Source organism: Emydura macquarii, unplaced genomic scaffold, assembly GCF_026122565.2.
Source record: "Emydura macquarii macquarii isolate MOO-44397 ecotype Brisbane River unplaced genomic scaffold, CSIRO-AGI_Emac_v2 contig_713, whole genome shotgun sequence".
NCBI lineage: Eukaryota > Metazoa > Chordata > Testudines > Chelidae > Emydura > Emydura macquarii.
This window is the reverse complement of record NW_027130850.1, coordinates 60,091-85,436: the sequence shown is the minus strand read 5'-3', so window position 1 is coordinate 85,436 and position 25,346 is coordinate 60,091. Positions and strand designations below refer to the sequence as shown.

The 25,346-nt window shown below is 67.1% G+C and overlaps 3 protein-coding genes across 3 annotated transcripts; 2 read left to right on the top strand and 1 right to left on the bottom strand.

Annotated features, from left to right (window-relative positions):
* The first annotated feature begins 5,224 nt into the window (after positions 1 to 5,224).
* Positions 5,225 to 6,759, top strand: LOC137149173 (zinc finger protein 436-like). Its single transcript, XM_067542538.1, has one exon. It carries the CDS (start codon positions 5,225 to 5,227, stop codon positions 6,377 to 6,379), a length of 1,155 nt encoding a protein of 384 aa, XP_067398639.1. The 3' UTR covers positions 6,380 to 6,759.
* On the top strand, positions 6,389 to 15,357 carry PARP2 (poly(ADP-ribose) polymerase 2). The gene is made up of 19 exons (XM_067542535.1): positions 6,389 to 7,087; positions 9,574 to 9,710; positions 9,852 to 9,970; positions 10,184 to 10,396; positions 10,589 to 10,714; positions 10,996 to 11,066; positions 11,189 to 11,239; positions 11,345 to 11,441; positions 11,679 to 11,754; positions 11,838 to 11,934; positions 12,340 to 12,493; positions 12,676 to 12,814; positions 13,123 to 13,186; positions 13,277 to 13,411; positions 13,687 to 13,811; positions 14,027 to 14,126; positions 14,203 to 14,301; positions 14,405 to 14,529; positions 15,109 to 15,357. Exons 1-19 carry the CDS (start codon positions 6,827 to 6,829, stop codon positions 15,266 to 15,268), a joined length of 2,349 nt encoding a protein of 782 aa, XP_067398636.1. The 5' UTR covers positions 6,389 to 6,826; the 3' UTR covers positions 15,269 to 15,357.
* A 3,667-nt stretch (positions 15,358 to 19,024) lies between these two features.
* On the bottom strand, positions 19,025 to 21,866 carry KLHL33 (kelch like family member 33). Its single transcript, XM_067542537.1, has 4 exons — positions 21,359 to 21,866; positions 20,315 to 21,242; positions 19,823 to 19,993; positions 19,025 to 19,646 (listed from the first exon to the last, which is right to left on the bottom strand). Exons 1-4 carry the CDS (start codon positions 21,864 to 21,866, stop codon positions 19,025 to 19,027), a joined length of 2,229 nt encoding a protein of 742 aa, XP_067398638.1.
* Between the last annotated feature and the right edge of the window lie 3,480 nt (positions 21,867 to 25,346).

The following is a 25,346-nucleotide window of genomic DNA, read 5'->3' as shown; positions in this document are numbered from 1 at the left end:
GCCGGCGAGGTGGACCTGAGCCCGCTGGCCACGCCGCGCGGCTGGGAGGCCGTCCTGGACTTCGTCTACACCGGGGCCGTGGCGGCCACGCCGGGCACCACCGGGGAGCTGGCGGCCGCAGCCGAGGCCCTGGGGGCGCCCCGGGTGGTGGCGATCTGCCGGAGGGCGGCGGAGGGGCAGAGCCCAGCCGAGGAGCGGTGGGAGACGCTGCGGGGCATCGAGGAGCTGCACCGAGTCGGCCTGGGCTGCGACCTGGAGCTGACGGCCCAAGGGGAGAGCTTCCGAGGTGAGGGGCTGCGGGTTGGGAGTGAGGGGCACCGGCGGGGCTGGGGGTGCAGGGCCAGGAAGAAACTAAAGGCAGACCTGAAGAGTCACCAGGATTGGCCCATGTGACTCTGGACTCCATTTTAGCTCCTGTAAGGTTCCACAGGCCGCATGGCCAGGGACGGAGGGTTTATACGATCAACCCCAGAAACCATTTTGCTGTCTATCCTGAGCTTCAGCCACTACCCACCTCGGGAGCAAGTCGTCTGCAACTGAAGCTGTGAACAAAGGACTGAGGCCCATCCAGTTACTGGATGTGAACCAGAGGGGACTAAACACGCCTGCAACGCCACATTTCTTCCAGAAACCTGATGTGTCTGGACTTTCAATCACTTGTATGTGTCTGATTTGCTTTGACCCTTGAACATTTCTCTCGCGGTTTCTTTCTTTCCTTTTACAATAAACCTTTAGTGTTAGTTACTGAAGGATTGGCTGGCAGCGTGGGATTTTAGGTAAGATCCAAACTTTTATTGCTCTGGTGCTGTGGCTGACCCCGTGGGGTTAGTAAAGAGCACAGAGTTTAAATAACTGGTCTCTTTACTAGACCCAGTGGCTGATTTGGGCGCCTGGAGCTGGAATGCAGTGAAGGGGCTGTGTGTGTTTGTGGACTGGCTTCTGTGGGGAATCAGAAGCGCAGTTTGTGGCTGGTTGGGAAGTCTGGCTTCAGAGCCACCCACCAGTGCTGGGAGAATCTGCTCTCTGTTTACAGCCTGCCCCGACCTTGGCATTCTCAGGGGGCTGCCCTGGGCACGGACGGGTCCCAGAAAGAAAGAAGGACAGACTGACGGACGGACGGACAGACAAATGGACATTTCCTTCCTCAGACAAACAGGCAAAAAAGTTCAAATGGGAAAGGTAGAGTTCAAGCTGGAATTTTCAAATGCGCTCAAGAGAATTAGACACCACCTCTCACTGAAATTGAAGGAGACTTGACAGCGAACTCCCTTTCAGTGCCTTCGAAACCCTTCGGGTACAAAGGTAAAGAACGTTTAATACAGAAGGTTTTTGAAAATCATTATTTTTTTCTTCACCAAGAGTGGGGCAGTGTTCAAAGGAGCATAGGAGTTGGGTGCCTAACTCACTTAGGCACGTTCGAAAATCGCAGCCAAAAGGAGGAAATCTCTGAAAGCAGGATCAACCGAAAGCTGAAACATTTCTACAATCCCCCCCAAAGGATTAATTCTGCCAATCCCACCATGCATCAGACCTTCCACCACTATCATAGTGACCTACGGCCATTGTAGAATAGCACAGGGCCTGCTGCTCGGACCAACCTGCTGGAGTTCTCCTGGGCGGAAGCACTATGCCTAGCAATAAATACTTCCAGGACCATCCGCCGCCCTCAGTGAGGCTGCGTGGGACCTGCGTCCATGGAGCGCCTCTCTCCATAGGCACGGGGTACAAATAAATACAACACCAGGTACACGCTACCAAAGAACCGGCAATCAACGAGCCAAAGGGGGAATCAGCGGGACAACAGAAAGCAAAGGCAACTGGGAATCAGCGGGGGAAGTGCTGTAAGCAAAGGACAAGGAAAGAAACACGTATTGAAAACCATTGAGAACCAGAATGAAAAAAACCAGGGCACCCAATTCCCCCAAACACAGACTATTGGGTTTAGAGCCTGGTTGAAATCAATGGTTTCCACTGATCACAACGTGCTTGAGATCGGGCCATTGTGGTCATTTCAGCGAGCTACTATGGAGTGAGTTCGGATTGACAGCTCTGCCAGCAGGAAAGTGAAGGGATTTAGTCACCGGGGCCCAGCTTCTCAAGGTATTTAGGCACCTGGCTGCCAAACCAATGGGAGTTGGGTTCTTACCTACCAGAGGATCCAGGCCCTATCTCCCTTAGGTCATTTGAAAATCATACCCGCACCAAATCTGGGAGTTAAGACCTCCATGGAGGGGTGGGCGGTAAACAAGGAAGATAGATGATGATGATGATGATGAGGATCCCTGCCTGACCAAAGAGGGAAGTCTGTCAAATCAAAACATTGCAGAAACAAAATACCCCCATGGACAAGGAAAGCCAGTAACTGAGGGCAGAAAAGAGGCGGCTTGGAGCGGATAATTCAAAGAATCTTTTCAGGAAGAGAGCAACTTACAAATGACCGGGCCATCTGGCAAAGACTTACACACGTGCTTAGCCATCCATAGTCTCGTTAAATCGGCCGGACTGCTGACGGGACATAGACTTCAGCCTAGATGGAAGAAATGAAAGAAAAAGAGCGAAAAGTGAACCAAAAAAATGTTCCTTTTTGAACCCAGTGGGAAAAAAATGCCTTTTTCCCCCCCCGATTACTCCCCGTTGTTCAAGCAGGACTGTTGGTAACCAGAGGAAGGGCACAATTTTCAGCCAGACAAGAAACGTGATCTTCAGCACAGCAGATCAAGAAACATTTTGACACCTCTGTTTCTACATCCAGTTATACAGAAACATACGGGCATTGATACGTTGAAACACAAATGTTTTAGCAATTCTTTTGGGGCCGTTCTCTGGCCCGTGTTGTACCGACGGTCAGACTAGATGGTCCGGTCTGGCTTTGCAATCTATGAAAAATGTGCACACAGACACAAAAAAACACAGCTGTGTGCTGTCCAGAACAAACACACATCCACAATCTCACAGAGACCCAGCTCTCCCAGCTGTGCCCTCCACTCAGAAGCGAAGCCGACACACGCACTAGTGAACTCTCACAAACACACACGTGCAACGCCCACGCGCAGACAGACCCAGGGCAGCACAAATAAACTGGAAGGCGAAATCACTTGAGAAGCTAGGATCTTCAGAGTCCTATGGGATTTAGGCACCCGAAAGCCATTCGAAACCTGAGCCCAAAATATATGGCAAGAATATCAGAGCAGGAAAAGAAGGTGCTGCCAGTGTGTTGGCAGTAGAAGTGGACGGACATCTATTTGGTGAAGACGTTCGAGGATGAATGGAGGGATGGATAGATAGGGTGTAAGGGGATGGATGAATGGATGGATAGGGTGTAAGGGGATGGATGAATGGATGGATAGACAGGGTGTATGAGGATGGATGGATGGATGGATAGACAGACAGACAGACAGCTAACATATGGGAATATATCAATCTAATCAATCTCTCTTCTTCCGGCGGTCGCTGTGGAGCCGGGGAGCGAGGCGACGCCAGGCAAAGGTCTGTCTGGGTACGGGCGCCGGCCAGCCGGTGCCGGAGGCGGAGAAGCGAGCTGTTGAGGATGCGCCGCCGTCCCTGCTGCCGAGGTGACTCAGACGCTGGTTTTGCCCCGGCTCGGTTCGTCACCGGGAGCTGCCGGGCGTTTTCTCCCCTGGAAATGGCCAGGAACGCCCGGGGAAGTGGCGGCAAGCCGGCCCGTTGGGGGGCTTCCCCTATAATGATGGTGCTGCTCTTTGCCCGCGGCAACAGCGCCCGTTCAAGGTTCCCTTCGGTTTTCCAGCGCTGCCCCCGGCAGAACGGCGGGTTTCCGAGGCCGCGCTGGGGTTTTGGGGAAACGCTCCACTCAGAAAGACGGGACAGGCGGGGACGGAAAGACGGGCCATTTTCAGTGGGAATTTGCAGTTCGGGGCTGGCGGGGGGAGGAGGGGGGTGAAAAAAACCATTTTTGGGGGCGGGGGAACGTGCTGGTTTCTGTCGCCCTCAGAGGAAAGATCCTGAATGTCCGGCCCATAGCTTCACTTTGCAAACAGCCGACCCGGGGACGGAGCCAGTGTTTGCCAAAACTTTTCAGGGTGGGGGCAGGGCTGGGTTCTGCTCTCAGCCCCCTCCCCCTAGGGTCAATCCGGAGTCACTCCCAACTACACCAGGGGCAGGGCTGGGTTCTGCTCTCAGCCCCCTCCCCCTGGGGTCAATCCGAAGTCACTCCCGACTGCACCAGGAGCAGGGCTGGGTTCTGCTCTCAGCCCACCCCGGGAGTCAATCCGGAGTCACTCCCGACGCAGGAGGAAGGCGGGGCTGGCAGATGCGGGGGGACAGATGGGGGGGAGCAAGCGGGGGGCGGGGCGGACGCTTCACTCCCCCTCCCATTCCCGGGGCGGGGGCGGCGCGGGGCACTCTGGGAGCTGTAGTCCCGCGCAGGGCATGCCGGGAGCGGGAGGGAGCCCGGCCCGGGCGGGGACGCTGGATCCGAGCGCGGCGCCCCCCCCCCGCGGTAAGAGCCGCCCCCCCCCCCCCCGGCCGGGCCCGATCGATCGTTGCGGGGCGGCCGCTGGGCGCGGAACCCAGGAGTCCGAGCTCCCAACCCCCCTCCCGCCACACACCAGCCCCCCCTCCCGCCCCCTGCGCCGGGGAGAGAACCCAGGAGTCCGGGCTCCCAACCCCCCCCCCGTATCGCCCCCTCGCTCTAACCACTAGACACCCCCACCCCCGAGCATTACGAGAGAACCCAGGAGTCCGGGCTCCCAAACCCCCCCCCCACCACCACCACACCAGCCCCTCCCGCTGTAACCACTACACCCCCCCAGCGTTAGGAGAGAACCCAGGAGTCCGGGCTCCCAGCCCTCCCCCCGCTGCTCTAACCACTAGACGCCCCCCTCGAGCGCTAGGAGAGAACCCATGAGTCCGGGCTCCCCCTCCCCCACTCTAACCACTAGACCACCCACCCACCCCCTGAGCATTAGGAGAGAACCCAGGAGTCCGGGCTCCCAGCCCTCCCCCCGCTGCTTTAACCACTAGACCCCCCCCGCCCCCCGAGCATTACGAGGGAACCTAGGAGTCCGGGCTCCCAACCCCCCTCCCCACCACACCAGCCCCCCGCGTTAGGAGAGAACCCAGGAGTGCGGGCTCCCAGCCCTCCCCCCGCTGCTCTAACCACTAGACCGCCCCGCCGGCCGAGGAGAACCCAGGCGTCCGGGCTGCCACCTCCCCGCCCTTTCTCCCCCGCAGGTGCCGGCGGGAGATGGCGCAGGGGGCCGGCGGGCAGGGGGCCGGGGCCGAGGAGGCCCAGGAAGAGGCGGGGCGGCTCTCGGAGGCGGGGGGCCGGCCCCGGCGCTACGGCTGCAGCGTCTGCGGCAAGGCCTTCGCCCAGAGCTCCACGCTGATCGTCCACCGGCGCTCGCACTCGGGCGAGCGGCCCTACGCCTGCGAGGAGTGCGGCCGGGCCTTCGCCCAGAGCTCCGGCCTGGCCAAGCACCGGCGCGTCCACACCGGCGAGCGGCCCCACCCCTGCCCCGAGTGCGGGCGGCGCTTCGGCAAGCGCTCCAACCTGGCCGTCCACCGGCGGGCCCACACCGGCGAGCGCCCCTTCCCCTGCCCGGCCTGCCCCAAGGCCTTCGCCCGGCGGGCCGACCTGGCCGTGCACGGCCGCACCCACACCGGCGAGCGGCCCTACCGCTGCCCCGACTGCGGCAAAGCCTTCAGCACCGGCTCCAACCTGGCCCAGCACCGGCGCACCCACCAGCCCGAGCGGCCCTACCGCTGTGCCCAGTGCGGGAAGGGCTTCCCCGGCAGCTCGGAGCTGCTGCGCCACTGGCGCTCCCACACCGGCGAGCGGCCCTACCGCTGCGGGGTCTGCGGCCTGGCCTTCGCCCACAGCACCGTGCACCGGCGCCACCAGCGGGCCCACCTGGAGGAGTCGCCCTACCGCTGCGGGGACTGCGGGCGCAGCTTCGCCCAGCGCTCCGACCTGGTGGTCCACGGCCGCACCCACACCGGCGAGCGGCCCTACGCCTGCCCCGACTGCCCCAAGGCCTTCGCCCAGAGCTCCCACCTGGCCACCCACCGGCGCAGCCACACCGGCGAGCGGCCCTACGCCTGCCCCGACTGCCCCAAGGCCTTCGCCCAGAGCTCGGCCCTCACCGTGCACCGGCGCACCCACACCGGCGAGCAGCCCTACGCCTGCGCCGACTGCGGCCGCCGCTTCCACCGCAGCTCCAACCTCATCCGCCACCAGCGCACCCACACGGCCGAGCGCCCCTTCGCCTGCCCCCAGTGCGGCCGCCGCTTCCACCGCCGCTCCAACATGCTGGTGCACCAGCGCACCCACGCCCGGGCCGCCGGGGCCGCCGCCCGCTGGGGGGCCTCGGGGACAGAGACGCCCGCCGGGCCCCCGTAGCCGGACCCGCTGCCCCGTCTTCGGCCTGCACCCATGAAAGGCCCGTGATGAGGCGGGGTGGACGGAAGCCGGCACCACTGGGTGGGGAGAGCGCCCGGCGCGGCCCCTTCTCCCCGCCTGGTAAAGCCACAGCGCCGCCCAGCGGCGAGGCAAATTCGGCCGGGAGCTCGGGGCCTGCATTTGCACCTCGAGGGCAACTCGCCGGGGAGCCGCCCCCTCCGTCGCCGGGCACCGTTACAGCCGGGCGCTAGCTCCGCCATCAGATAGGGGCTGGACGCCGGGCCCCCAGCTCAGAGCCCAGCCACCGCCAGGAGGACGAGGCCGCGCGTGGGGAGGGGAAACCGGACGCTTCTGTTTCGCAATAAAGCATTTGTACCCTTCGGTGAGAGGACCCCCCTTTCCTCAGGGCCCGGGAGCTCAGCCCCCGGGGCCGCCGGGAAGCCGCCGATGGTAGCTCGTGCCCCACTCGGGCGTCGCCTGGACTGCACCTGCGCCCGGCACACGGCTGCTCACCGGGCTTTTGGGGGCTCGAGGAACACGCCTGGGTCACCCCGGCCTCGGAGCACCCGGAGGCTATGGGGAAAGGTGACCGGAGGTCTCCACACCAGCTCCGGTCCAGGGGCCGTGGGGGAAACTGTCCCAGCATGCACTGTGAGTGTAACGCCCGCCCCTGGTCCATATCAGTTCACAGCAGCCAGGGCAGAGGAGGTGAGCTGAAAATCTGGGGGGAGGGGAGGAAAATAATCTGCATAGGGGTAGCAGAAGGAGTAGTGGTGGGGCCGGTCTATACAGGCTGTATGGCCTGGGCTACACTGGATTAGCCAAATGGCTCCAGCAAGATGAGAAGGGCCCTGGTCTGGTTTGAGGTAAAGCAGCCGGGGCTGGGTATCACATCTGAACTGGACGAGGAGTCCCCATGGTCCATATGGGAATATATTGGCCGAGCAGGGGGAGTCATAGATTCCGAAGGGACCGGTGTGATGTTCTAGGCTGACCTAGCGTATCACAGGCCCGAGAATGGCCCCAAAACTATTCCTGGAGCGGGTCCTTTGGGGAAAACGCCTGAGCGAGATTTAAAAACCGGCGATGATGGCAAATCCGCCCTGACCCTTGGGAAATTGTTTCCGGGGTTACTTGCTCTCCCCGTTAAACATTTACACCTGGTCATGTGGACCGGGCTGTACTGGGATATATGGCCTGGCATGAGGCAGTAGCAGTCTGTAGTAAGTGGGATGGCTTTGTTCAGTAAGAGCCCACAAAGGGGGGTGGTCAATACGGGATTATACGGCCCGTGTAGCGGGAGGTCAAATATAGAAGTGTCTAGAGGAGAATGCTCTGAATGGGGTTGTGAACCGAGACAGGGCTATATGGAGTGGCTGGGGGAAGGCTCCATATGGAGTGACTTACTGGTCTGTACTGGAATAAATGGCCTGGGGCGGAGCAATCCGAGCCGACAAAGCTATATTGCCCCGGTGTAATTAACCGCTGCGTCCAAAGGGGGAAACATGAAGGTCACAAAATGCAGCCAGTGACTGAATTCGGGCTGCATCAAGAATGGGGGTCGCGAGGTGTCTGTCCCCCGGGCCCCGCCCGTGTGGTCAATATCTTGTGTTGGCCTACTCGGGGGGGGTGGAGGGGCGGGCCTGGGCCATATTTGCTACCCTCGTCTCTGACGTGGTTCCGCTTTCTCCAAAGTGTGAGTCCTTCATGACTGCTTTATCTTCCCCCTGCCCCTGGGGGAACAGAGGGTCGTGCTCTGCCATCTGCGTTGTGTGGCTGCTGCGGGGCCCATACGGACGATAAGGCCCATGGCAGGCTGTGGGGAGGGTGCAAGGCCCACGTGGGGCTGTATGGCCATGAGGAGGCAGTGAGGAAGAGGTAGGGCCCATATTGTGCAGTACAGCCTGGAGCAGGTCGTGTGGAAATTGCAGGGCCCATATGGGGCTGTATGGCCCATTAGGAGCCATGAAGTGGGTTCAGGGCCCATAGAGGGTTGTATGGCCTGTATGGGCTGGAACGGGCTGTGGGTAGGGCCCAGGGCCCATATGGGGCTGTACAGCCTAGAGTGGGTAGGGGCCATATGGGGCTGTATGGCCCATTGGGAGTGAAGAGGGTTCAGGGCCCATAGGGGGCTGTATGGCCTGAAGTAGCAAAAGACCATATGGGGCTGTATGGCCCAGTGGGAGTCATGAAGAGGGTGCGGGGCCCATACGGGGCTGTACAGCCTGGAGCAAGCCATGGGCTGGGGCTATATGGGGCTGTACAGCCCTGCTGGGCTCTGCTGTGGGACTGGGAGCAGCCCCGGTGCTGGGCCTAGGCTGGCTCGCCCGATATGGCCCGGGGGGGGGGACTATATAAAGCTGGCGGGGCGCCTCCCGGCATGCCCCGCGGCGCATGTAAATCGCAGCGCGCCCGACCAACTCCTGCCCCGCCCCCAGCGCGTCCCGCGGCTCCCAGCATGCACTGCGCCCGCGTACCAACATACTCTCCCACAACGCCTCGCGCGGCGGCCCGCCCCGCCCTCCGGCTGGGCCGCCTAGGGGGCGGGGCCCGGGCTCCTCCCGTCCACGCCAGCGCCCGGCCGGGGCAGGAGGGGCGGGGCGAATGCAAATGAGCGATGGGCACAAGGGGCGGGGCTGCGCGCGGAGCCTCAGTTCCTGGGACGATCCCGGGCCGTGCGGGTAGGAGCGGCCGGGCCGGGGGCGCAGTGGGGGAGGGGTGCATGGGGCCCTTGGGGTTGCATGCAATGGGGAGGGGGCGGGGGGGTGCTCTGGGGACCCGCAGTGGGGCACTTGCCCTGGGTGGTTGCAGACGGGGGCGCTTAGGATATTGCAGGGGGGACACGCAGTGGGGCCCTGGGGCCCGGAGCCGAGTTGAGCAGGGGGAGGAAGGAGGGTCGCAGCGCTCTGTAGAATATGGTGGGCTGGTCCATATAGGGCTGTACGGCCAAGGGTGTGAGGGGCTGCTGGTATATATGGAGCTCCATGGATCATTGTGGGCTGGTCCATATAGTGTTATATGGTCTGGGGGGCTGGTCCGTGCAAGGCTGTGTGGATCTCCATAGACCAGTCTGTATAGGGTTATATGGCCTGGGGGTCTGGTCCATACTCGGCTGTGTGGCTCGCTATAGACTGGCGAGCGTAGGGCCTAGGGCGTGCGTGTGCTGGTCCATACAGGGCTCTATGGCTCGCTAGGTGATGGCCGGGAGGAGGCGAAGGGCGGCAGGGACCGCGGGGCCAGACTTGGAGCTGCGCTGGGAGTGGCAGGACCCCGGCGGCGCCTGGCGCTGCTTCCCGCCGGAGCAGAGCGCGGCGCTGACGCAGGCGGCCCGGTGAGTGCCCAGGGGGGCTCATGGGCCGGGGCAGGTGGGGGGGGGGAGCTCGTGGGCCAGGGGCGGTGGTGGGGGTACTCATGGGCCGGAGGGGGTGGGGGGCTCAGCTGCCAACGCTGGGCCTTGTCCGTCTCCCCGCAGGGCGGGCAAGGCCGGCCTGACGCTGGGCTCCCGCGTAGACCTGCGGCGGATGGTGCAGACGGACGGACGGGGGGTGCAGGACAGACGCGTGGCAGCCGCCGTCCGGGACCAGGACGCCTGTGAGTGACCGGGGGGGCCGGAGAGGGGGGCCTGGTGCCGTCCCAGACGCATGGGTCCCATTCCCTGTCCCGAAAGTGCCCCCGAAGTTGTGGGGTCCCCTGGGGTGAACGCCCTGTGTTGCAGCCCGGATGCCTGGGTCTCACAACCCGCGGGGCCCCCTGGGGGGTGAGCGCCGGCCCGGCAGGGAGCTAATGGGCTTGCCTGCCCCCCAGATTTCCTGTGGCGCTGGCAGGGGGACGAAGAGGGGCAGTGGCTGCCCTACGCTGCTGACACCTGCCTGGCGCTGGAGGGGGCGCGGCAGGGGGCCGGGGGGCCCAGCCTGGAGGTGAGGCTGGGCCGGACCCGCTACGCGCTGGACACGGCCCAGATGACCCAGACCAACGTCAGAACCGGGTACCAGCGCCAGATGGAGCGCATAGAGTCAGGTAGGAAGGCAGCCCGGACTCCTGGGTTCTCTCCCAGCTTCGGGACCGGGGAGGGGCTAGTGGGTAGAGCCGGGGGCTGGGAGCTAGTGAGAAGCCGGGGGGAAGAGGGGGACTCACCTGGTGCTGAGATGCGGCCAGCTCTGGGGCGCAGCCCGCTCTCCTCCCCCTCTAATCTGTGCCCTCTCCCCACAGATGCGACGGATGACGACGGGGCAGCTCAGCCCAGTTCTGCCCCGGGCTCCTCGTCCCCCCCAGCGCCGAAGAGACCCCGGGATGGGGAGCCCAGCCCCGACCCTGGGGCGGGGGGAGAGAGCACAGGTGAGGGTTTGCAGGACGTCGTCCCCGGCGAAAAGAGCCCAGCAGTGATTGGCTGGAAACATTGCCGCGGGGCTGGCCCAGAACCATCCCCCCCGGCACTCCGGGATTGATTCTCCTCAGCCAGCTCTTTTACAACTCTTGGGTGTGAGCTCGGCGGCCCGGCTGCTGTGGACATAGAAATCCTCCTGGGACTGGGACGCGCCTTCCTCGTGCCCTGAACCCCGCCTGGGCTCAGGATCCCCGGGGGTCACCCCCTAACCCCCCGGCTCTGTCTCCCCCAGAGGTTGTCAAGACCCTGCTTGTGAAGGGGAAGGCGCCGGTGGATCCCGAGTGCACGGAGAAGCTGGGGAAGGTAACGCAAGGCCCTGTCCCTCCCCAGCCTGGCCAGTCCCTGCTGTGGGGCGGGAAGGGAGCTGGCACCCCATAGTGGGAAGGGGCTGGGGGCAGCTCAGAAAATGCCTGTGTCTTCCCCAGGCCCACGTTTACTGCGACGGGGATGACGTCTACGACGTGATGCTGAACCAGGTGAGGGCGGCGCTGCCAGCCGGGGGGCGGGAGGGCTGCGGGCAGAGCCCCCCCCAGCCCTGCCCCTGATGGCCTGTCTGTCCGTCCGTCCCTGTCCCCCCCCAGACCAACCTGCAGTTCAACAACAACAAGTTCTACGTGCTCCAGCTGCTGGAGGAGGAGGGGCCGCGGGGGTACAGCGTCTGGATGCGCTGGGGGCGCGGTGAGCGGGGCGGGGTGCGGCCGGGGGGGGTGGGGGTGTTGTGGGGAGCTGGGGGGGCCATGGACTGGTGGGGGGCTGGGAGGGTGCTGGTGGGTGGGGGGGGGGCTGGGGAGGTGTTGGGGGTGTCGTGGGGATCTGGGGGGGGGCCAGTGGCGTGGTGGGGAGCTGGGAGGGTGCTGGGAGGTGGTGGGGAGCCGGGGGGGGGGCCCTGTAACCACGTCTGTGCCCTCCCCGCAGTGGGGCGGCCGGGCCAGCACACGCTGGTGTCCTGCGCGGGGGACCTCGCCCAAGCCAAGGAGATCTTCACCAAGAAGTGAGTGTGCCCCCCCCAACCCACCCCGCCAATGAGCCCCCCATAACCCCCCATAATTCCCTTACCCTCCCGGCCGCCCCCAGGTTCTTCGACAAGACCAAGAACCACTGGGCCGAGCGAGCCAAGTTCCAGAAGGTGCCGGGCAAATACGACCTGCTGCAGATGGACTATGGCCCCCCCGTGAGTGTGCCCCCCGCCCCCCTGAATTTGACCCCCCCGGTCCCCATGCGCCCCCATACAACCCCTCCACCCGTCCGAGGGAAGCGCCACCTGTGGGCACAGCCTTGCCTCGGTGCTCCACCCCAGAGTCAGCCGCACCGCAGGAGCCAGCCTGGCCCAGGACACCTGGTTCTCTCCCCGGCTCTGGGACGCCTGGGTTTGGGGAGGGGAGGGGGGGCTAGTGGTGAGAGCAGTGGGGGGCTGGGAGCCCGGACACCTGGGTTCTCTCCCCAGCTCTGGGACCTGCACGTGAATCGCCAGCCCCCACGAGTGCCCCCCCATGTCCCGTGTCAGGTTGGGGCACCAAGGGGGGGGTGTTGAGGACGTGGCCAGGAGACCCCAATAACCCGCTCCCCCCCGCCCCAGGCTGCGGAGCCCAGCTGCGGGGGGGCCCCCCGGCCTGAGCCGGCCTCGCGGCTGGACCTCCGGCTGCAGGCGCTGGTGGGGCTGGTCTGCGACCCACGGGCCATGGAGGAGGTGGTGCTGGAGATGAAATACGACACCAAGAAGGCCCCGCTCGGTGAGCCCCCCATGGGTGTGGGGGGGCGGGGGGGGGAGGGGAGGCCGGTTTGGGGCTGGGTGGGGAATCCCGGGGGGGCCGGTTCTGACCCGTTCCCCGCAGGGAAGCTGACGGCGAGCAGATCCGGGCCGGGTTCGGGGGGGAGGATCCCGGGGGGGCCGGTTCTGACCCGTTCCCCGCAGGGAAGCTGACGGCGGAGCAGATCCGGGCCGGGTTCCGCTCGCTGCAGAAGGTGGAGGCGGTTCTGGGGGCCGGGGGGGCCGGACCTGCCCTGCTGGACGCCTGCAACGAGTTCTACACCCGCGTACCCCACGACTTCGGGTCAGCGCCTCCCCCGGCCCCCTTACCCCCCCCAACTGCCGGTCAGGGCCCCTCCCCCACCTGACCAGCACCCCCCCCCCCCGGTCACCACCTGCCCCCCCAGCCCGCCAACTATGGGCCTGCATCACCCCCCAGCCCCTGATCCCTCCCCTGCCCCCCAGTTGGGGGTCACTCCCTGTGGCCCCCCCCACCTGTGTTCCTGTAGCATCAGCCCCTTGGCCATGGACAGCAGTTACCAGGCCCCCCCCATCTCTGCAGGCTGCAGGCCCCCCGGTCCAGCTCACTCAATTTCCCCCCCCCCCCCCCAGGCTCAGGACGCCCCCCCTGATCCGCACACGGGAGGAGCTTCAGGCGAAGGTGCAGCTGCTGGAGGTGAGCTGAGCTGGGGGGAGACGGGGGGGCCCTGTCTGTCCCTCTGCCCGTCCCTCTGCACCCCTGACCGCCATCTCCCCACCCCCGCAGGCCCTGGGCGAGATTGAGATCGCCATCAAGCTGGCGCGCTCGGAGCTGCACATCCACGAGCACCCGCTGGACCGGAGCTACCGCACGCTGGGTTGCGAGCTGCACCCCCTGGAGAGGGGCTGCCACCACTTCCAGGTGGGGGGCTGGCTGGGGGGAGAGGTGGGGGGTGGGGGGACAGGTGGGGGGTTTGGCATGGAGGGGGAGAGGTGGTGGGCTGGCATGGGGCTGTGGGGAGAGATGGGGGGCCGGCATGGGGCTGTGGGGAGAGGTGAAGAGCCGGCATGGGGCTGGGGGAAGGAGGGGGACACATGGGCAGTGGGTGGGAGGCTGAAGACGGGGGGCAGAGGAGGGCCGGGTGGGGGGTACAGGGGCAGGGCTGGGGGTGACCCCGGCCCCACGGCTCCCCCCAGGTGCTGGAGCGCTACCTGCTCTCGACCCACGCGCCCACCCACCGCGACTACACCATGGAGCTGCTGGAGGTCTTCACCCTGCACCGGGCCGGCGAGCCCCCCTTCCGCGCCAGCCTGCCCCACCGGTGAGCGGGGGGGGGATCTGTGGGGTCCAGGGCCACCCCCCACCGGCTGTGTCAGCCCCCCTGCCGCCCCCAAGGCCAGGCACGGGGGAAACTGAGGCACAGGGCGGCCTGGTGGCAGTGGAGCAGACGATTCCCACGTGCTCACCAGACGCGGGGGGTTGGGCATGGCGGGGGCAGGGAATGGGGCTCACCCCCCCCCCGTTTGTCCCCCCCAGGACGTTGCTGTGGCACGGCTCCCGGCTGAGTAACTGGGTGGGGATCCTGAGCCAGGGCCTGCGCGTGGCCCCCCCAGAGGCCCCCGCCACCGGCTACATGGTGAGACCCCCCCCTCCCGCCTGCCAGCCCCCCCCCGCCCCTACTCAGCCCCCCCTGACCCCCATCTCTCCCCCAGTTCGGGAAGGGGATCTACTTCGCCGACATGTCCTCCAAGAGCGCCAACTACTGCTTCCCCTCCCGCCGGCGCGCCGTGGGGCTGCTGCTGCTGTGCGAGGTGAGCCCCACCCCAGAGCCAGCCGCAGCGCGGCCCGGACACCTGGGTCCCCCGCCCCGCCCTACCCGGCCCCACCCTGCCCGTCTCTCTCCTCCCGCTGCAGGTGGCCCTGGGCGAGAGCCGGGATCTGCTGGAGGCCGACCCCGGGGCCGGGCAGCTGCCCCCCGGCAAACACAGCACCAAGGGGCTGGGCCGGATGGCGCCCGACCCAGCGAATAGAGTCATGCTGTGAGTACAGTCTGGGGGGGGTCCCCCGGGTCCTCCCCACCCTGCGGCGCGCCCATGACACCCCCAGCCTGGGGAGAAGCCAGATGGGGGGGGGGGCGAGCTTAGAACCACCCTAGACCCACACAGGGTGAGGGAGTCACACCTGGGCCCAGGTTAATTGTCAAAGGGCAGGGCCCCCCCACTGCTATCCCCAGCTGTGCTGTGTGGGGCACAAGGGGGGGCTCTGATCTGTCATCCCACCCCCGCCCTGGCCCATTCCTTCTCCTCCCCAGGGAGGTGGGCCCCCCCCCACTCTGCTGTCCTCAGCGAGGGGCAGTCCAGCTCGCCCCATTGCCACCCCCCGCCCCAGATGCTGGGGGGCAGCTTAGGACAGACGTTCCCCCCAGCCCAGGGCCGGGCCACGGGTCCCTCACCGGCCCCTCACGGCTGCTGCTCCGGGCCGGGGGAACCGGCTAATGCCAGGCCCGTCCTGTCCCTGCACCCACAGGTGGGGGGGGGAGGGGGGGGCAGGACCCAGGGCAGCAGCGCCGTGGGGCTGGCGTGCGCGGGCGGCTGGACTCCCGGCTCTTCTCCCCCCAGGGACGGGGCCGTGGTGCCGCTGGGGCCGGCCGTGCCCACGGGGGTGGCCAACCCCCAGGGCTACACCCTGCAGTACAACGAGTTCATCGTCTACGACCCCGCCCAGGTGCGCCCCCGCTTCCTGCTGCAGGTGCGCTTCCACTTCGCCCCCCTCTGGTGAGGGGCCCGGCCCGCCGGGGGGGCACCGCCGCCCTGGGGGGGCTCCTTGTACGTCAATAAAGTCGAGACCCGCCCCCAGCGCAGCCCCCACTCATCAGGCGCCGGGAGGGGGCAGGGAGTGGTTCTGCCCCCCGTTACTCTAAGCCAGGGCAGGGGGGCTGGAGATACAATTTCTATCCCCCCCCCCGGCAGTTACCCCACATGGGAAATGGGACCCCCCCCCCCCCTTCAGCCCCACGGTGAGGCCAGCCCCAGTAACACAAGCAGGGGGGTGGGCGGGTACCAAGTTCCTAAGGGATCGTGGGGGGGCGCCATTGAACAAAGACCACGTTGCAGGGAGCTCACGGGGGGCTTTATGCGGGGGGCCCCAGGCCGAGCGTGCGGGTGCAGCGTGGGCCGGGTCGGTTGCCCAGGGAGTCGCCCACGGCCCCGTACAGCCCTGAGGCCGGGCCGGGGCTGCAGGCAGGAGATGGGGGTGGCACAACGGAAGTGCCCCAGCTGCAGGGAGATGGAACGAGGGGTCAGAGACGGGCGGGAGGGCCGGGCTGGGCGCTCAGGGGGCTGTGGGGCAGGAGTTGGGGGCCTGGGCTAGCAGAGGACTGCAGGTCAGGAGTGGGGCACCAGCTCACAGATGCCGCCCCGCCCACCACTTTCCGCGTGCGGCGCTCCCAGATCTTGACGTCCCCGTCCAGCGCCGCCGTCACCAGCGCGTCCCCGCAGACGTGCAGCGCTGTCACCGCGGCGCTGTGGACCTGGGGGGCACAGGGCAGGACGGGGGTCACAGAGCGGGTGGGCCAGGGGGCCCCGCTTCCAGCCGCGGGGCGGTAACTCAGGTGTTCCTGGCGTTGGGCGTTAACCCTGGACCCTACTGACCACGGCAGCAACCCTCCTTGCAGGTGACTGGGACCAGGGCAGGACAGTTGACCTTGGGGGGGGCACTATGTTGACACTCACCCACTGCTGCTGCCAGCGCTCGCTGCTCCAGGTCTCAGCTGTGTCCTTATCCTGGCTCCATGGAGCCCGGGTCCAGAGCGTCCCGTCGGAGCCGGCCAGGAGCAGGGACGAGTCTGGGGGGCGGGACACAGCGGGGACACCGGACAGCCCCTGGCGTGGCCCCACATTCCCGCCCCGCAGCCCCTGCTGAACCTCCCCCCCCCCCCCCCAGCGCCTCCCATTCCCGCCCTGCAGTCCCTGCTAGCCCCCCACAGCCCCGCTGGTGCCCCCCAGCTCTCAGCCAGGACTCACCCTCATGGAGCCGGGCGCAGGTGAACCAGCTGGTGTCGGGGTCTGCATCGTGCTCCCAGAGCGGGATCGGGGCCTCCCCGGATTTCTCCGGTTCCTGTGGCCCCCCCACCCTGCCGGCCCCCCGACATCTCTCCAAACCCCATCTGCTGCCCCCCCACCCCCAGCCAGCCCCCCAAACATTACCCAGCCCCACGCCCCCCCATCCGGGCTCCCCTCCCCGCCGGGACCCTGCGCCGGGGGGGGGGGGGGGGTGAGCGACGGGGCCAGCGCCCAGGGCCCCCCATAACCTCCCCGGGCCTAGCATGGCCAGGACGGCGCTGCCTGGCCGGGGGAGGCTGGCGCAGTTCACGGGGCAGGAGAGATCCTGGTCCCCGCTCAGCTGCCCCCGGCCAGGTCCCAGAGCTGGGGAGACGGGACGGGGCGGGTCAGAGCGGGGGCGGGGAGCCCGGACGCCTGGGTTCCCCCCAGGCCCGAGGAGGGGGGGTCAGAGCCGGGGCGGCTGGTACCTTGAGATGCCCGTCCAGCGAGACGCTGAGCAGCCGGCGCCCGTCGGGGCAGACGCAGCCCGTGACCCGGCCCCGGTGAGCCTCGGTCGCCAGCAGCCTGCAAGGGCGAGAGATGAACACGGGGCCCCCCCGGCGCCCCCCAGCCGGGCCTCCCCCCCCCCCGTACCTGCTCCCCTCGCGCAGGCCCCACATCTCCAGCCCCCCGGCCGCGGTGCCCAGCGCCAGCGTCTCGTCCGCAGCTCCTGGGGGGCAGGGACTGGGGGTGAGACGGCAGAGCCCCCCCAGCCCCCTGCCCAGCCCCCAACCTGCCCCCCCGGCTCCCAACCGCCCCCCGGCTGGAGAGCCTCGAATCTGCCCCCTGTACCTCGCCCTGCCCCGCCCCCCCATTACCCAGCGCTGCCCCCCCCCCATGGACCCGGCTCCCCCCCCCAGGGCGGAGATGGGCTGCCCCCCCCACTCTGTGGGACCTGCCCCCAAGGCACAGGGGTACCCCGGGGTCCCGGGGGGGCGGCCCCGTTACCTGTCCGGGTGCGGGGCGTCCTGCGGCTTGTTGCGCCGGAGCAGCAGGCGCTGGCCGGGGGGGGCCAGGGCGCGGGCCTGGGGGTCCAGCGAGGAGCCGTGGGGCGCGTTGGCCGCCAGCTGGGCCAGGAGCCAGGGGCTGCGGGCGAGAAGGGCCCCCCCGGCCTGCACCACGGCCCGGACGGCCCCCACCTCGCCGTGCGGCTGGCCGCAGCCGGCTGGGGGGCAGGGGAGTCAGCAGGGGGGCGGGGACGCCGCAGCCGCCCCCCATCGCCCTGTGTCAGGCCCCCCACACCACGCCCCTGCCCGTGGGACCCCACGGCAGCCCCCCCACCCCCTCCCAGCCACGGCACCCCCCGCGCCGCTCACCATGCAGGGCGTAGGCGCGGGCCTGCCGGGACCAGGGGGGGTCACACGGGGCCCCCCAAGTTCGCCCGTCCCCTCCAGCCCCCCACACTGCCCCACTGAGCCCCGCCCCCGCTGCAGCCCCCCCACTGAGCCCCGCCCCCGCTGCAGCCCCCCCCACTGCCCCACTGAGCCCCCCCAGGTCTTGCCTCCCCCCCCCGGGTACCCCCCGCCCCCGCACGCACCAGGTGGTGGGGCAGCTCCGCCAGCGGCCCCGACTCGCCGCCCTGGAAGCTCCTGGTCTCGTCCGGGTCGCAGAGTCTCCAGAAATGAGCTGTGGGGCGGGGAGTGGGGGGGGGGGAGGACAAACGGGGGGGCTGTTACCCACAATGCCCAGCACCCCCCAGCTGTCTGCCCCACTTCGGGATCCAGCCGGGGGGGCACAGAGCCCCCAGGAAGGGGTCCATGGCGGGAGGAGAAGAGGGGGGCTGGCAGGTTGGGGGGGATGGAACAAACGGGGGGGCTGGTGTCCAGCCCCCCCCAGCCCCGCGGGGCGACCCCCTGACCTGCTAACAGTAGGTGAGCCGCCTGCTGCCGGTCCGGCTGCTGCAGGTAGCGTCGCTCCACGGCTCCATGCCCCTCCCCCAGCCATGAGACCCAGGCGTCCTGGCTCCCAGCCCCCCCCCTCCATCCACCATCACGGCACCCCTCCCCTGGGCCGGCAGGGACCCAGGCATCCTGGCCTGTAGGATGCGGGGAGGGCGGGGCCGGTTCTACCCACTAGACCCCACTGCCCCCCTCTCCAATCCGGGAGAGAACCCAGGAGTCCGGGCTCCCCCCTGCCCCCCCTCTCCCATCCCCGCCCGCTTTGAGCCCATCCTGGCTCTGGCTGGGCCCGGGGCGTGGGGAGGGGGGGGAACCGCCGCCCCCCCCCCCATGAGTGGGAAATGACCAAGCTGGGGAGGGGGCAGATTTTGAACCCACTTTATTGACCAACTCAGATGGCGTCCCCCCCCCCCCCCCCCCCCCCGCGCCTGGTACAGCTCACGGCTCCCCTGCCCCCCCCCCCCACACCTCCGGGGTGCCGTGGGGGCCCCATCCCCTGGGGGGAAATCAGAGGGCCCCCCCATCCCGCTGGGGGCTCACGCCTCCCATTGGGGGGCCAGGAGGGGGTCAGGCTCCCCAGGCCGGGAGGGCGGCACTGGGGGCTCCCCCGGGATGGGGGGGGCCGGGTCCCCCCGCAAGGCAGGGGGCAGCTGCAGGACACAAGCCCGCAGGTCAGCGTAGGCATGGGGCAGGGCACCCAGCCTCAGCCACCGCCCCACCCCCAGACCCCCTCCCGGCTGGTAGCCATACACCAGGTGGGTGTTCTGGGAGCTGACCCGGCTGTAGCCCCCCAGCACCAGCAGCTCCCCCTGCAGGACGGCCGAGGCGGCCCCCACGTGGGCCTGGGGCAGGGGGCACAGCGGGACCCAGGCGTCCGGGCCGGGGTCATAGGCCTCGCAGGCTAGCTGGTCGGCATAGCCCCTGGGGCCGCCCCGCAGGCCCCCGGCCACGTAGAGCCGCCCCCCCAGCGCCTCCATGATGTGGCCGGCCCGGCCCTCCTGCATGGGGGCCAGCCGGGCTGCGGGCCCATCTGGGCGGTACCGGAGCAGCCAGGCCTGGCAGGTGCTGGAGGCGTCGCAGCCCCCGGAGACGTAGATGGCCCCATCCAGCGTGCAGCCGGCGTGGCCGCAAAGCGGGGCGGGCAGGGGCTGGCACGGCCTGGGGGAGACAGAGAAAAAGGTGGAAATGAAGAGTGTGACCCACGGCCGCCTCCCCCCCCCCACACACACAGTCCCCTGGCCCCACGGCAATGGCCCCACAGCCTCTGGCCCTGCCGCAGGCCCCTGGAGCGGAAAGGGGACCCAGGCGTCCGAGGGCCGGCCCTGTCGCCTCACCTCCAGGCATCGGCGCGGGGATCGTAGCACTCGACCCCGGCGGTGCAGTCGGCCTCTCGGGAGCTGCCCCCCAGCGCGTAGAGGCGCCCGGCCAGCCCCACGGCCGGAAAGTTGCTGCGGGCGCAGGACATGTCAGCCAGGCGCTGCCAGGAGCCCTGCGCGGGGTCGTACCTGCCACGGGGCGAGGGCGGGCGGTGGGCGCGGGCCAGGCGGGCCCCACTGCCTGCCCCCCATATTCCGACTCCGCCTCCCGCCCCAGATCTCGGCCCCCCACTGCCCAACTCCCCCTCCCATCCCAGTTCTCCCCACCCCAGCCAGTCCGCCGGCCCCCTCCCACCCTAGATCTCGGCCCCCCACTGCCCGACTCCCCCTCCTACCCCAGATCTCTGCCCCCCACTGCCCGACTCCCCCCCGCCCCAGATCTTTGCCCCCCAGTGCCCGACTCCCCCCCCGCCCCAGATCTCCCCCCCAGCCCGCCGGCCGCACACTCACCGGAAGGCGGTGGCCAGCGTGTCCTGCGCCCCATAGTACTGCTTGCCGCCCAGCACGTACAGCGCCGAGCCCAGCACGGCCGCCGCGTGCTGGAAGCGGGGCCCGTCCGGGAACCGGCCCAGCCGCCTCCACTCCACATCCTTCACCAGCCCCACGCCGCTGCGGAAGCGGTGGGCGAACCAGAGCGCCCGGGCGGGGCGGCGGGAGGCCAGGCTGGGGGCCAGCCTCTCGCCCCCGCAGATCACCAGGGCCCCGGGCGGGGTCCGCACCCGACACGGGGGGGGGCCCTCGCCTTCCAGCGCCGCCCCCAGCAACTGCTCCAGCCGGCCCGGGGCCCCCGGCAGCCCCAGGGCCCGGGCCCGGCGCAGCTCCCGCGTGCCCATCAGGGGGAAGCGCACGCCGGCCAGGACGGCCTCGGCGTGGGGCAGGCGGCCGGGGGGGTCGGCCCCCAGCCAGCGCACGGCCCCCTCGAAGGCCTCCAGCTCGGTGGCCAGGCGCAGCTCGTCGGAGGCCAGCAGGGCCAGCACCTCGGCCGGCGGCAGGGCCAGGAAGCCGGGGCAGCGGGCCACCCGGGCAAAGTGGGCCAGGGCGTAGGCCTGGGCGGCGCGGCCCAGCGCCCGCAGGTCGTAGGCGCGGGCGAAGGCCAGGAGCTCCAGGCAGCGGGGGGGGCTCAGCGCCCGCTGCAGGGCGTCCAGGCACAGCTCCAGCAGCCCCACCGCCTGGTAGCGCAGGGCGGTCTCGGCCGCGGCCAGCACCTCGGGCCAGCCCCCCGCCAGCACCCCCGAGTAGGCGAAGGAGAGCAGCAGGCGCAGCTCGGCCGGGGCCAGGAGGGTGGGCCGGGGGGCGGCCCCCTGGCGCGCCTCCCGCATCCCGCTGCGGAAGAGGGCCCCGAAGAACTCGCAGCCGCAGCTCAGGGCCACCCGGTGGGCTGTGGGGAGAGACGGGGGGTCAGGCCAAAGAGCCCCGGGGGTGCAACCCGCCCCCCCGCCCGGCCCTGGTGTCCGCCCCGCCGGTGCCCCTCACGCCGGACCCGCGGCCCCTCACCTCGGAAGCTCTCCCCTTGGGCCGTCAGCTCCAGGTCGCAGCCCAGGCCGGCTCGGTGCAGCTCCTCGATGCCCCGCAGCGTCTCCCACCGCTCCTCGGCTGGGCTCTGCCCCTCTGCCGCCCTCCGGCAGATCGCCACCACCCGGGGCGCCCCCAGGGCCTGGGCCGCGGCCGCCAGCTCCCCGGCGGTGCCCGGCGTGGCCGCCACGGCCCCGGTGTAGGCGAAGTCCAGGACGGCCTCCCAGCCGCGCGGCGTGGCCAGCGGGCTCAGGTCCACCTCGCCGGCCGCCCCCCGTGCCAGCCACTGGCGGAAGAAGGCGCTGACGGCCGCCAGCACCACCCCGTGGGCCTGGTAGCGCCGGGCGCCCGCCCGCACCTGCACGTCCACCAGCCGGCCCTGCCCGCGCAGCTCCAGCGCCGCCTGGAAGAAGCGCTCGGCGTGGCCCTCGCTGCACAGCTGCCAGCACGGCTCCGGCTCCGGCGCCTCCTCCTCCTCGCCCGGCCACATGGCCCCGGCCTCGCCTGCCGGGACGGGACGTGAAAGGTCCCACGCCCCACACCCTGCCCCCGAGCCAGCCAGTGCCCCGGATCGGGGCCGGCACCCCCTGGCAGGGAAAGGCTCCATGCCCCGTTATCCCGCCCCCCTGAACCCCCTGGTCTCCGGATTGTGGCTAGATCAGGGCCGGCACCCCCAACTGTGTAGTTGCCCCGGGCCCTGGTCCCTTTGTACCATTCAACAGCTCCTCCAGCGTGTGCAGTGAAATGTTGTGGTGATTGTGTGTAACTGCAGCGTGTGCATCACTGCAGTGCATGTGTGTGTGACGGGGCGGGTGTGTGTTTGTGAGATGGGGTGTTGGGGGATTTGGGGGATTTTTATGCTGCGTGTTTGCAGGGGCTGTTGGTGACGGGTGTTGTGTGTGTGGTGTGGGGGGACAGGAGTGCGTGGTGTGAGTGCTCCTGCGATGCGTGTGTGTGTATTTGTGGTGTCTCCATGAGTGTAGTGTGTATTTGTGCTGTGTGGTGTCAGTAACTTCCTGATGTGCGTTGTGTGTTGGTGGCATGTGCCTGTGTTCGCTGTGTGGTGTGTGTGTAGTGGCTGGGTGAGGGAGGTGTTTGCTATGTGTGTGTCTGTCTTTGCTGGGGATGGTCGGTGTTGCTCTGTGTGTGTAGTTGCTGTGGGGTGCTGTATGTGTGTGGTATGTGTGTCTGGGTGTTGCTGTGTGTGTGTGTATTTGCTGGGATGGTGGGTGTTGTGTGTATGTGTGTAATTGCTGTGGGGTGCTGTGTGTGTGGATGGTGGGTGTTGCTGTGTGTGTATTTATAGTTGCTGTCTGCATGTGGAGTTGCTGCGGGGCGTTTGTGTGTGTGTGTCTGTGTTTGCTGTGGGGTGTTGCGGGTGTTGCTGTGTTGTATTTACTGAGATGGTGGGTGTCACTCTGTGTGTATTTATAGTTGCTGTGTTCATGGGTAGTTGCTGTGTGTGTGTGTGTGTGTAGTTGCTGGGATGGTGAGTGTCACTGTGTGTGTATTTATAGTTGCTGTCTGAGTGTTTACTTGCTGAGGGGTGTTTTGTGTGTGTGTGTAGTAGCTGCGCAGCGTTTTGTGTGTGTGTATTTGCTAGGATGGTGGGTGTCGCTGTGTGTGTATTCATAGTTGCTGTCTCTGTGTGTAGTTGCTGGGGGGTTTGCTGTTGTGTGTGTGTGTAGTTGCTGCAGGGTTTGCTGTTGTGTGTGTGTGTAGTTGCTGCGGGGTTTTGTGTGTATGTGTTTTTGCTGGGCTGGTGGGTGTCGTTGCGTGTGTATTTATAGTTGCTGTCTGCGTGTGTAGTTGCTGTGGGGTGTCGCTCTGTGTGTGTAGTTGTTGTGAGGTGTTGTGTGTGTACTTGCTCTGTGTGTGTGTGTGTAGTTGCTGTGTGTGTGTGTGTAGTTCCTGTGGGGTGGTGGTGTGTGTGTGCGTATTTGCTGGGATGCTGGGTGTCGCCGTGTGTGTATTTATAGTTGCTGTCAGAGTGTGTAGTTGCTCTGGGGTGTCCCTCTGTGTATGTAGTTGTTGCGGGGTGTTGTTGTGTGTGTGTAGTTGCTGTTTTGTGCTGTGTGTTTGTGTGTGTGTGTATTTGCTGGGATGGTGGGTGTCACTCTGTGTGTGTAGTTTCTGTGGGGTGTTGTTGTGTGTGTAGTTGCTGTAGTTGTTGTGGTGTGTGTGTGTGTATTGGGATTGGGTGTGTGTGTGTGTGTGTGTTGTTGTTGTGTGTGTGTGTGTGTATTTGCTGGGATGGTGGGTGTCGCTCTGTGTATGTAGTTGCTGTGCGTGTGTACTTGCTGTGGGGTGTTGTGCCTGTGTGTGTGTGTATTTGCTGGGGTGGTGGGTGTTGCTGTGTGTCTATTTATAGTTGCTGTCTGCGTGTGTAGTTGCTGTGGGGTGTCGCTCTGTGTATGTAGCTGCTGTGGGGTGTTGTGTGTGTGTGTAATTGCTGTGGGGTGTTGTGTGTGTGTAGTTGCTCTCTGTGTGTGTGTGTGTAGTCACTGTGTGTGTAGTTGCTGTGGGGTGTTGTTCTGTGTGTGTGCGTATTAGCTGGGATGGTGGGTGTCGCTCTGTGTATGTCGTTGCTGTGGGGTGTTGTTGTGTATGTGTGTAATTGCTGTGTGTGTGTAGTCGCTGTGTGTGTGTAGTTGCTGTGGGGTGTTGTTCTGTGTGTGTGCGTATTAGCTGGGATGGTGGGTGTCGCTCTGTGTATGTAGTTGCTGTGTGTGTGTAGTTGCTGTTGGGTGTTGTGTGTATGTGTGTGTTTGCTGGGATGGTGGGTGTCGCTGTGTGTGTATTTATAGTTGCTGTCTGTGTATGTAGTTGCTGTGTGTGTGTCTGTGTGTGTGTGTGTGTGTTGTGTGTGTATGTGTGTGTTTGCTGGGGGTGGGGCAGCGTGACACCCCCGTCCTCCCCAGGCAGGCCCACAATCCCGCTGTCCCTGCCCCCAGCCCGGCCCCCTACCTGTGGGGCCCGCCGTGGGGCGACCCTTCCCGGAGCCTGGCGCTGGGGCAGGCGGGAACCTTGGCCCGGAGCCGGACGGGGAGTTAATTATAGCCGGGCCGGGAGCCCCGCCAGCCCCGCGTGTCCTAGCCCCTCTACTGGCCCTCCCATGGGGATTCACCGCCCGGGGAGCTGGTGTCTGGAGCCCGAAGGGGGGGCTGGGAGCCAGGACTTCTGGGTTCTCTCCCTGGCTTGGGTGGGGGGAGCAGGGTCTAGTAGTTAGAGCGGGGGGGCTGGGATGAAGCGTTGGCTGTGGGGGGCCCCCATAGGAGAGTCCGACCCCCCCCAGTGGGGGCGGGGCAGGGCCGGGGATTAAGGGAGATTTTCCCGGGCGGGTCGGAAAACTTCCTTCAATTGGTTTTTCCATCCCCGCCTGGGGGGCCAGAACCGAGCAGGGGGAGGGGCAGGCGGGGGACAGGCTGGGGGCTAAATGGGGGGCAGGTGGGGGGGGCTGGGGGCTAGATGGGGGATGGGGGCAGGCGGCTAGATGGCGGGGGGGCAGGCGGGGGGGATGGGGGCTAGATGGTGGATGGGGGCAGGTGGGGGGGGCTGGGGGCTCGATGGCGGATGGGGGCAGGCGGGGGGCCAGCTAGGGGTGCTAGGACACACACACGCACTGAGCGGGGCGCAGGGACCCCCCCACACTCACCCTGAGCCTCCCCTCACCACCCCCCGCCCGGCTCCCCATGGCTCCTATGCCCCACACCGCTCCCTGCTGGTGGCGATTCCCCGGGGACCCCAGCCCAGCTGCCCCCAGCCATGCCCGGGGAGGTCCTCGGCTCCTCGGGCCCGGCCCGGCCCCTGCCCCACGCCGAGCGGGCCCCAGTGGAAAGAACGCGGGGCTGATAAGCAGAGCAAACAGGGGCCGGGCGGGGGGTGGAAAGTCTCGGTGTTTGGCGAGGGGGGGCAGGGGGATTAGGGGCAGGCGTGGGGCCGGCCGGGGGCTGCCTGGGCCGGTTCCGGA